Source organism: Sebastes fasciatus, chromosome 2, assembly GCF_043250625.1.
Source record: "Sebastes fasciatus isolate fSebFas1 chromosome 2, fSebFas1.pri, whole genome shotgun sequence".
Classification (NCBI taxonomy): Eukaryota; Metazoa; Chordata; class Actinopteri; order Perciformes; family Sebastidae; genus Sebastes; species Sebastes fasciatus.
The window spans coordinates 6,438,231-6,450,349 of NC_133796.1; the positions used below are offsets into that span (position 1 = coordinate 6,438,231).

At 38.4% G+C, this 12,119-nt stretch overlaps 1 protein-coding gene across 10 annotated transcripts in view; it reads left to right on the forward strand.

Annotated features, from left to right (window-relative positions):
• Window positions 1–12,119, forward strand: part of znf536 (zinc finger protein 536) — a 307,235-nt gene that overhangs the window by 276,403 nt on the left and 18,713 nt on the right. For 2 of the 10 annotated variants that reach the window (XM_074660147.1, XM_074660155.1), the window contains one exon: window positions 6,094–8,758. The exons of the other annotated variants lie outside the window; for them this stretch is intronic. In XM_074660147.1, the coding sequence (XP_074516248.1) occupies window positions 6,094–6,248 (155 nt within the window). In that variant the 3' untranslated portion in view covers window positions 6,249–8,758. Of the gene's footprint in view, window positions 1–6,093; window positions 8,759–12,119 lie in introns of those variants that run through there. 10 annotated transcript variants of the gene reach the window in all.

The window sequence follows — 12,119 nt, forward strand, 5'->3', positions numbered from 1 at the left end:
CACTCAATTAATTTTTTTTTTGCAAAGGTTATAGTGTATTATAACTCCCATAGTGATAATGCATTTTAATCTTTTTATAATGCATTATAATGCCATTATTAGTTACCGTACGTGGCCATAGTTTACTTTTATTAAAGTGAAAAAATATATCATTAAATCTCTGCAAGAACAACAAACAAAACATGTTAATTTTTTACTTTACTTTAAAGTAAACAATGACCACTTAGAGTAACTTATAATCACAATATGCATAATTTGATTATAAGCTAATAATTAAAAATAACAGTGACTGTCCAGTTTACTTTGAAAGGAAGTCCTTGGTATATGATGGCAGTGAGGAAAACATTCGAGGCACTCTGATTGTGAATTAAAAATCCTGTATTAAGACATGGATAACACCCTAACACCAACGTGTTTCGACTCAACAAGTCTCCACCCTGATGAAGTCCCTGTATCTATTTTAAAAAAAAGATTATTTAATTATAATTCATTATGATCCTTGCAAAAAAAAAAGTCAGTGAGTGACCAGCAGTTATGAAGTGTTGAGACTTGACCTTATAAGTTATAATAAAAAACGTTATAATGTGTTATGATTATTGTTATAAAGCATCATGAATATTCATGAGTTCTTATAACTATAATTATACAGTGCTATAAGCAGATTGTAACACATTATAAATATGTTTATAATGCATTATAAACATGGGCGTCATAGAAAGTCTTGTAATAGATATCTGAGATTCAGCCTCATTCAGAGGAGGTGAGATTTTCCTCAGCAGCTCGAGGACAGTTCAGCCGGCGTCTCTCCGTCTTCACAAGCTCTTATTTTCTCACTTACTTTTTCTAGTAGAAGGTTCCAAACCTTATTGTTCAAAAGGAAGCAATGTCTACTCGTGACATGCTTGTCACCAGTTGTATATGTCTCCTGGTTGTGACCAGTGCATCATGTGACCTTTTGAGGGGGTCCCAGTCCCTAAAGTTGGGGAGCACTGATCTCGTGGTATCTAGCCATACAGATAATAGCATAATAATAATAATAATAATTTTATTTGTTTTAAGCTGGGAACACAAAGTGCTTTCCATAGGCAGCATTAATATAATATATATAAAAAAATCTGAAACATAAAAATAAAAACTCAAGAACAGCTAAATACAAGCACACAGTTAAAAGACCTTATGAAATAAATTACGAATAAATCATCCAAAAGGTAGAACAAGTAAAACTATTATATTAACTTAAAATCAGGTGCTGTATTATATAAATAAATTAAGACAAGTTGTCAGGCGAAAATGTAAGCCTGTAAAAAATGTATCTTAAGACAGGATTTATAAATATTAAATAGTTGCGTCATATACATATCATCATAAAATAATTTTAAGATACTGAAACGCTCCACTTAAATGGCCATTTAAAAAAAAATTATCTATTTTTCATTTACCTCTTGTAAGGCAGATTTGTATTTAGCCAGATTTGGAGATATCACAGTAGAATTTAGGTTGTGTTGCTTATACCGTTGAAAAATAAAATTATTATTATTATTTTATTTTATTTTTTTATTTATTTTCAGAAACAATATTCTGATTATTCTGGATAACTCACAAAACTTGCTTTGAAGATTTTTCACAGAATTACACTCTGGAACGAGTCTCTACTAAAGATATATGATAATAACTGTTGACAGTGTGTTCTGTGGATTATCCAGAGTAACAGTAACAACTGTTTTAACAATGGTACGAGCACCACAAATACACACCACAAACACCTCTCTATTGTATTGGAGTGGAGGTGACAGAAATCTCAGGCACAGATTTCTCAAAATCTGGAGAAATAAATCGAAAAATAGGTGATTTGGGTGAGCTGACTGTTTGTAAGTGGAGAGATTCAACATCTTATAATGCCATTTCAAAAGCTTGAACTGAAGTTGAACACAAAAACGTCATCTGAGGGCAGCATTCGTCCCATTTTAAAACACCTACCGACCTTCAAAAATCTATACTAGCAGAACCCTAATGGTCATCGAAAATAGTAAGAATAAAGTGTTGAGCTGCTGGAACCGAGGCACCAGCGTTTCTCACTCATATAATATCAAGAAATGTTGTAAAAATATGCCACACTAAGAGTCGTAGGGTGTTGCACTGCGAAACGCCAGCTTCTACTTGGTGAGCCTGTTTGTGTGATGTTTTCACAGACTGCTATTAATGTCAGGTGATGCCTCTGAGACCACGCTCTCACACTTATTCACACACACAGACACACGCGCAGTGCACCGTCCGTATCCCGAGGCGGTCTTCCGACACATGCTCAGAGTGCAGTGGTATGCCATTGTTCCATCCTCCTACCCATTTATCCATTCTGTTAAGCATGACACATGTATTAACAGTGGATGGATCCTGGAGCTGTGTGTCCTCACACCATATGTTTTCCCATCCCAGGTCCTATCCTCTCCAATAACCACCCCGTCTCCACCTGCATGTATCGCAACACGCCACAAGAGGGCGCACTTACTCTATCACAAAGAGTGTTGTGTTAATAAGGGCATGTACTGTGTATGTACTGCTGTTAATACAAGACAATACTAGTCAGATCATTTTTATTGAGACGGACTTTTATCGATATCACGTATGCACGCTGCAGCAACCCCGCTAAGAAGAGCCGAACACATAGATGAGCCTCACAGTCATGTGATAAACGAATGCCGAGCAGGTTTTCTGTGTCTGTGAGGTGCATCTGCCGTCTGCCCGAATGGGAAATTAAAAACTGCGAGGGGAAGTTATGCTAAATCTATAAAGTTGGCCGGGAAATCTCTCCCCCTTCGCAGTGGCAGTTGTTTGGGGAGAAGGAGCACCGTGCTTAAATAATAACATTCCAGGTGGCTTAGTTAATGAACAGTGAAAATCAAATATGGGGCCTAATCTGGAGCTCGTTACAGGAAGTTTCTTTACAGGGAAGTCAAAGGCAGGAAGTGCCCTTGGGGAGAGCAGGAGACTTGTTTTTAGAAGCTTCAAAAGAAGGGAACTTTTTTAGTTTATTTCAGTTGTGTTATTGTATAAAAATTGTTATAGTAAATCTGAACATGATACGTGACGTTTAACGGTGGATGCTTTCACTTTTTTTTTTTTTTTTTTTTCAGTAAGAGTCTTTATAATTTAGCTCCTCAATTATTTTTAACTTTTAATAAAATCTCCATTGATCTCCATCAATAGGGAAACGACCGGTCTAAATGTATGTAGAGGTATGCTCGGCTCTCTGTATGCAGGCTTCGGCGTCTTATTTTCTGTCTTAGCTTGCCATCTTGTGGTGAAAGTTGGTTATGAAATCACATCCTTTGCTAGTAAGGAATCACAATGTGAGAATGTGATATGAGACAACAGCAGTTAGTATTACTACTACTATACAAGAGACCGTTCAAGGTTCTTTATTTGTCATATGTCAATTCCTGCAAAGAAGTCATTGGCAATGAAAATCTCTGTTCTCAGGTTCCTTCAACAATGCTTGTAAAATATGTATATATAAAAGAGGAAATCACACAAGTAAATGTAAAAGGTAAAACGATAATCTAAGGCATAAAATAGTGCAGTAAAATAAATATAAACATAAGTAAATATAAAACAGTAATGCAAATTTATAATTTTGTTGAAGACCAGATGGGAAAACTGAATGTAAACAGGATGTAGTATGTATATGCTTGATTTGTATGTACATATACTATCACAGCTAGTCATGTCAGTGGTGCTTTGTATGATCTAGGATACTATAAGTGTGCGTTAGGAATCCAATTTTGTATTATATGTTCCAGTTTTTCAATCAACACACAAAAAAAGCTATTTGTAATTATCCTTTAGTATCACTGGAACCATCCAAAGCGACGAACGCAGAGCATTAAAACCCGTATTATGAGACGTACAGTAAAGTGAATGTTGGTCGGTTGTTCTCTCCGCTCACAGACAGCCGGAGAGTTATTACTCAGCGCTGAATCTAAAAGATGTTTTATCATGTTATTAGCTCTTTATTTTCCCCCCTCTGTTACGGCGCCACTTCCTTTCATTTTCATATCCATTTCCGTCCTCGCGAAGAAAAAAGAAAAAAGCACTGCTCAAATAAACCTGTGTTTTAATTTGGTTTTGTCAGATTCATAACGCCACTTTAAAAGAACATGACATGCAAATGTGTTCGGCGGTGTTTTATTGCAAAATAATTTTCGAAGAAGTTGCTGAGGGAATGAAAGTGTAGAAAAAGGAGGAGGGGGTGGGGGGGGGGGGTGTATTATTTAGTGGCCGCTGCTGTGGGACCTAATTACAGTTATGCATTTCTTACTGTCTCGCCGAGTCTTCAAACTTTTTTTTTATTAGATTTACTCACTTCACTTCTCACCCACTGTCACACTCCCCGTCACACTTATTGAGCCAAACCGACTTGATTGTAACAAGTATGAAACTACTCCGGTTGTCATAACCGTAATGTGTTAGCGCCTCGTATTGTTTTAGAGATGATTATTTCACTGAGCGCTCCGATCGGTGTACGCTCCTGTGTACTGAAGAAGCAAAAGGAAAATTAGGAAGAAATGAATTTGTACAGTAGATGTAGCAATCTAATGAGAGCTTTGCTGACCTTGCTACCGCACTAATGCTTACTTACAGTGATTGTTATTGTAGCTAACAGAATAACAGAGACTCCCTAGAATGCAATACAAAACAATAAGAAAGTTACACTTATAATATCAGTATTCAACCAGATGGAGGTAATCTGTGGAATTATTGTACCTGCATGTTTTTCATTTTGAGGTGTTCCTGTTATTGTGTCCACCCTGTATGTTTAGATACTAAACACATATCATCGGTATATTAACATTTTATTTATTTAACCTTTATTTAACCAGGCAAATTCTTATCTACAACACAACAGATGAGGCAAAAGGTCAAATTTGGGACTGTGAGCTGAAGGTTTTTCTGTTGCTGGTCCTAGCCTGTATAGAGTCTGAATCCAGGAGAGACATTTTAAAGGGTCAATTCACTGAAATGAACAATGTTTTGCTTATCTCCAAGCATAGCCATGCCGATACTTCTGGTTTCATTTGTCCAGGATTGGAGATATGCTTCTTTGATATTTCAGCCACCACGTCAATGCAGGATGACCACCGCTCCACCCGGCTTAATATAAGCTAAGGTGCTGCAAGTATCAAACAGTGCAAACTGATACAAGAGATATCCACACACTTCTTCACAGATCTATGCAGTGTACACTTCATATTTGGATTGGTTATTTTTACGTGCCTGTCCAGTTGAATCATATATGCTCTGATGAAGGTCTAGTTAGACTGACAAATAAAGTGTACACTGCATAAATATCTCTTTTATCAGCCACCACACCAGTACAATGGAGGTGACATGAATTTTTGTTGTGGAAAATAATTTTTAAAAGCAGCATGTTTTTTTCCAGAATCAGTGTCCCTGTTATCTGGGATAATCCATAGACTTGTCTCTGGATAGTTTCAGTTGGGACTACTTGATACCAAAGAAATAGTCCCTATGGAAACTGTTGACAGTGAGGTCTATGGATTATCCAACATAATGGGGACATCAGAACCAGTTCTATTCACCTCCATTGTATTGGGGTGAAGACTCAGAACCTGGACCAGTGAAACCAATACTATCATTTAACCCCTTAAAGGTTTAGGGTTAAATGATGATCAACATTTTTTTTTTACATATTAGTAAAAGGTTTTATTGTCATCAAAATGCTTCAGTATGTTTCCCAGTGTCACAGAAGTGAGTAAAACAGTGTTGATCATCATTTAAGCCAAACCCTTAACCTTAATGCCGGCGGCCAGGTGTGTTTTAAGAGGTTAGGCCTATAGCTATAAGTGCAGGTAAGTGGAAAAATACATTTTTTGTCTGTAATTTGAGTGAAATGACCCTTTAAAGCCTTCAAAGTTTGACACATACAGCCCATTGTGCAAAGCTGACAGTCTCAAATATCTCATCCATCCATTTGGCCCTACTGATGCAATGCTGTGTGTGTGTGTGTGTGTGTTTGTGGGTCGGTGTGTTGGGTCCGTGGTGCTAATCTGCCTCTTGTTCTCTCATTGGCCGTAGTGCATCTCTGGGTAGGAGAGGAGGACCAGCCAATGACCCACGACCCCGCGCTGACCCACGACCCCAACCATCTTAACAACGACCTTAACCACCCTAACAACCATAACCTAGGCGACCCAGAGGGGCTGGACGCCCACGCTGTAAACAAAGACTAACGGCCCCCCTGCACCGGAGCAAGGCAGGATGATGAGGATGATGATGATGATGATGATGATGAAGGCGATGATGGTGATGAGGAGGATGAAGGATAAATGAAGGAGTACACTATAACAAAGACTTTATTTAAGATGAAAAAAAAAAAAAAAAACACATACTACCGTCAAGGCGTGAACTATATGAAGGAAAGTTCGGGACAGTTTCCTTTTGGGGGACGGATTTGCGAGATGCTTGGACACTAAACGAAGTGACGGCAACTTTCCTGTTTTGTCTCCTGTGGTCTGAATGCCCTCTTGTCTTTGTTGTCTTTTCTCTTATACAATGTTTTTTTCTTTTTGTTTTTTTCTTTTGATGAAACTACCTGTCTGATTAGCACTTCCTGTAACTGGCACCGCAATCTCCGATACATTCCTTGAGCTAGAAAAGGTGTGTCTTTTTTTAAAAAAAGAAGAAGAATTAGGACAGAAGTGTAGTGCTTAATCAAAGACTTCTCTCTCTCCTGTTAAATGAAGACGACGGTTATTTCACGAATCCACGGACCACCATTATATTGTACCTGGAATGTATTCTACTGTAGGATAGAGACTCGACTTTACCGGGCTGTTGACAGAGACCAAGCACATTTCCTGTCAGGCTCTCCTATCAGCCGTCATAGAGTCACTATTTATGTCCCCATTGACCATGCATCACACTGATTATGGTTAACAAAGGACACGGCACCAATACGACAATCTGCAATGCAAGAAAAAAACATACCCGCAGTTGACTTTCGCTGATGGTGGTGCTAATGATGATTGTGAAGAAGAAAGACTATTCAAACTGCCCTAAATGTACTTATAATACTACAGTATATCTCCATAACCGGGGCCGGTACAGGCCTCTTCACCCTGCTATATGGCTCCCCTTTGTCTTTTTTTCCCTTGTTCTGTATCATTCGACACAGCGCCCATAGACGCTTAATGTACATAGAGAGATATACAGTAGTTAAAAAAAAAAAAAAAGTGAAAACAAAAGTTTTAAAGCATTTGTGACGAGGAAAAAGACAGTAGTTTACACGGCCACGTTCTCAAAAAAGGTAGGCATTCTTTCAAGAGTTCGACTGAGATGAATTTTAAAAAAAAAGATCTCAAAAAAAAGGGGGGAAAAACAGTTTCTTTCTTTATCGCCCTCTGCCCCTTTCTCTTCATCTCTCATGTCAACCTCAAGGACTTTAGTGTTGCAGATGTTTCTAAAATACTGCCACCGATCATTGTTGCACAGTGTTACTGACTACTGAAAAATGGTTTGATGTATTTACTTTAAGATGAGAAAAAAAAGAACAACAACAAAAAAAAAAACTGGAAAAAAAGACATATTGTGTATAGCCTTAGATACAAGTCATCTGTTATTGCTTCTACAAAGCTATGTAGCTGTGCTAGACTGTAGGACTGTAGGGTTGATTTTATTTTTCATTTTTTATATGTACTGTACATTAATGCCTTCTCCATTTACTGATCAAAAAAAAAGAGAAAAAAAAGAGGAAAAAGATGACAATCGTCTCCTGTGCTGCAAACATATTTGCCCCCCCCCATATATACAGAATCCATTATGCATAGAGGGACTTAATCCTTTCTTATTTCTTTCATTTGTTTTTGGTTCTCAGAAGTATTTTGCACTGTGATAGTATTATAAATCCAACCTATACAGTACAAAACTAGCTAACTAACTAAACTGAAGGTGTGTGTTTGTGTGTCCCTTGGCATTGTGAAATGTTTCTACGTCATTTTTTGTGAACCCAGAGAAAAATTCTAATGCGGTATGTACAGTCCAAATATAATACTTCTTTCAGTTTGAGCAACCTCTATACTGTATGTGGCTTTGACAAATTGTTACCCCCATTTTCTTTTTGTATGCAACTTCCCCCTTTTTGACCTGCAGCGTAGGCCCGTCACTGCTTTAGCCTGCGTCATTTCCAGTGCTCAAATTCCAACTTGAGGAGATTTTGCTGCAGTACAGTCTGTTTTTTTTTTTTTTTTCATTTTAATTTGATTTATGTAGACTACAATTAACCATTCTTTCAATTCCAATATGCCAGGAAAAGAGGGGATTAAAAGCTAAAATAATACGAGTGAGACATATGAAAAGTGAGAAGTAATGGTTGTAGGGAAATATAACAGGGTGTTTGAAGGGAGGAATTCTGGGAATGGGGTCTGAGTAAACCAATCAGATGTATCCTGCTGGAGGCACTGACCAGTGGCTTTGACCTCTGACCCCATCTCTGTTTTCCAGGGGTGTAAAGATGAGAGATTAACGGCGAGAGTCTAACTTGGGCTCTCTCCTTCTCTGAACCAGCTATAATGAGCATTCCACTCCACATATTATGTACAAAACCTGTCTTGTGAGCTGAACACTCTTTATGTTTCACTGTACCCTCATGGCAGATGCTTTGTTTTGTAACTACTGAACTGTACTTATAGTAAAAATAAAATGTATTCAAACTAAAAAAAGAAAAAGAAATGGATTCTCACAGAGCAAACGGCCTGTTTCATGTTTTTTAATTTCCTCATTTCTGACAGAGCGAGAATCAGGAAGGCGAGCCGCCGTGTCGGAGTGTCACCGTGTGATCAGGAGTGGGTAAACTGTTTGGAGAGTTAGTCCGTCACTTCACGACGCTTAAAAAAAGTTATTATCTCTCAGTCAAATTTGATGGCAAAGCTTCACGGACCGTGATCATGATGTCGAATACACACAACTAAATTACTGTCTGCAACACTTTGTCTCCCAAAGGTGTCCGTAAAGTAGCTGTAGTGAAACAATGTGGGGATGATGGGGAAAGACACGAGCACGCTCAGCGCATCCCACGTGGCAAAATGCAGAAGTAAAATGCAGACATTTAAATTATAGCAAATCACTTTTAGATTGGAGACATGTGGCGCGTATCATACATCTCCGTCTCTGTTCCCCAGCCACTTTCTATGTCTTTGACTTCTCTGTCTTTGTCTCTTCTGGTCCATCCAACTTAGTTTTGACCAGTCACCCTTCGTATACTGTACCGCTCTTTAAAAACGTATTGTTTAAACAGCTACAATTAATCTGTGTAAACTAAAAAGCTGCTGTAGATAACATGATTACATGCTTCAGTATCATAGATCACAAAATCAGATACCTTATCCAATGCCAGTCCAACTGTTACTAGCAGATCAACATTAGGCTGTTGAACATACAGTCTAGCATGTATATGCTAATATACAGACATTAAGATAATACTGTATTGTAGAGGTGGAAGAAGTACTCAGATCCATAGATGGATTACTGAACGAGCCTATCGAGCACAGGCCCAGGACCCCCCCCCCCCCCATACCAACCAGGAGGAGACTCAAAATGACCACAAAGAATAAAATAACTACAATGACACACAAAACAACTACAAAGATACTAAAACAACTGCAAAGAGATACAAAACAGCTACAAAGAGACTCATGACTATGAAAAGGGGCAAAACAACCATAAAGAGACACAAAATGACTACAAAGAGACACAAAACAACTACAAAGAGATGCAATACAGCTGCAAAGAGATGCAAAACAACCACAAAAATGTGCAAAATAACCACGAAGAGACACAAAATGACTATGAAGAGACAAAAAGCATCTACAAAGAGATGCAAAATGACTACAAAAAGGGGCAAAACAACCACATAAAGTCACAAAACAACTACAAAGACATGCAAAACAGCTGCAAAGAGATACAAAATTATTAGGAGAAGGGGCAAAACAACCAAAAAGAGACACAAAATTACTTCAAAGAGACACAAAGCAACTCCAAAGAGACACAAAACAGCTGCAAAGAGATGCAAAACGACCACAAAAATGTGCAAAACAACCACATAGAGACACAAAATGACTACAATGAGACACAAAACAACTACCAAAAGGGGCAAAACAGTTACAAAGTGACACAAAACATATAAAGAAACACAAAATATCTACGAAAAGACAGAGCAAGCACAAAGAGACACAAAATGACTACAAAGAGACACAAAATGGCTGCAAAGAGATGCAAAACAATGACAAAAGTGGACAAAACAACCACAAAGAGACACAAAATGACTATGAAGAGACAAAAAGCATCTACAAAGAGATACAAAATGACTACAAAAAGGGGCAAAACAACCACATAAAGTCACAAAACAACTACAAAAGACATGCAAAACAGCTGCAAAGAGATACAAAATTATTAGGAGAAGGGGCAAAACAACCATAAAGAGACACAAAGCAACTCCAAGGAGACACAAAACAGCTGCAAAGAGATGCAAAACAACCACAAAATGTGCTAAACAACCACATAGAGACACAAAATAGCTACAAAAAGACCAAAACAGTTACAAAGTGACACAAAACAACTATAAAGAAACACAAACATAACTACAAAAAGACAAAGAGCAACTACAGAAAGACACAAAATGACCACAAAAGGGGCAAAACAACCATGAAAAGACACACAATATCTACAAAGAGACACAAAGCAACTATAAAGACACTACATACTTTAACAAACTGGCACAGATTAGTATCAATCTAAGAGCTGCAGCTCTTGAGGATCAATAAAATACAACTCTTTCTTTACATGTTTTCATCAAAAGTGTGCAGTCATTGATTAGATCATTCAGAAGCACCTTTGCACAAATGCATAATTAAGATGCCTATAATAAAAGAAAACAAGAAGTTCTGAATTACGACCAAGATCCTCACACTTTTAAAACTTTTAACAAAGTTCAAATGGTCACTGAAGACTGTTAAGATTAGTGTGTTGGAGGGTTAGAGGGTTAGTGGGTCAGCGTTCAGAGCAGCAATATTACTTACATCACTGGAAGGTGATATTGAGCTATATAAATACAATTGACTTGACTTGAAAAGACCAATATTGTTCATAAAAGAAGTAAAATCAGTAATCACAAGTATTTTACCAGCTCATTTCAATACATTTCTTGTCCTTATGATTTATGGGTTTAAACAGTGTTCGACGTCAGACAGACATTAGTGTCAGTTTATAGTGAGTCGGGGTTAAAGATCAAGAAGTCGACGTAAGGCGGAGGCATCAAAACTATACTAATATATACATGCTTGTGTGTGTAAGAGCACAGATGTCCATCTGCGGCTGCCAGTATAAATACATTTCACAAAGCGGTTCCCTTATCAAAACAGTCAACTCCGACAAAAAAGTTTCCTCCCCACCCGGCTCAGCCGGCTCAGCTGACTCGGCTTTTCAAAGGAAGGAAATATTTCACGGTTGATCCGCGCCGCAGTGATGGAATCCGTATTTGTGTTAACCCTACGGCAGGACCCCGAAGGCTGCTGCGCCGCTGGGAGGCTGCCCAGGTCAATGCCTTACTAATTTTTAAACGGATCAGCTGCACCGCACCAGATGTTGGGGGGGGGGGCCTCATGCCACGAAATCTCCCCCAAGTCTGTTCCCAATAAAACTCACATCCGGAGAAAGTAACTGTTTGACTGGTTTATAACTACACACACACACACGTTAACACACACACATCGCCCAGGATGTTTCACATGGCTGGATATGAGACAATCAGGATACTACTTGCTTTGCCTGTGTGCATCATGCACTGTAAATTTTAGGTGTGTTTGTATGTGAGGGGGGGTGTGGGCATGCATGAATGGCTGTGTGTGTGCGTGTGTGTGTGTATGTGTGTGCGTGTGTGTTTATGTCATCCCTGCGTTCTACATTTGAGTAGGTGTGTGTCTCCATGTAACGGCGCACATGTGTCTGATTAAAGAACACATTAGGTCATCTTTCATTCCATCCGGCCTGTCGTGTGTGTGTGTGTGTGTGTGCGTGTGTGTGTGTGTGTGTGTGTTGCAGTTCGTTGT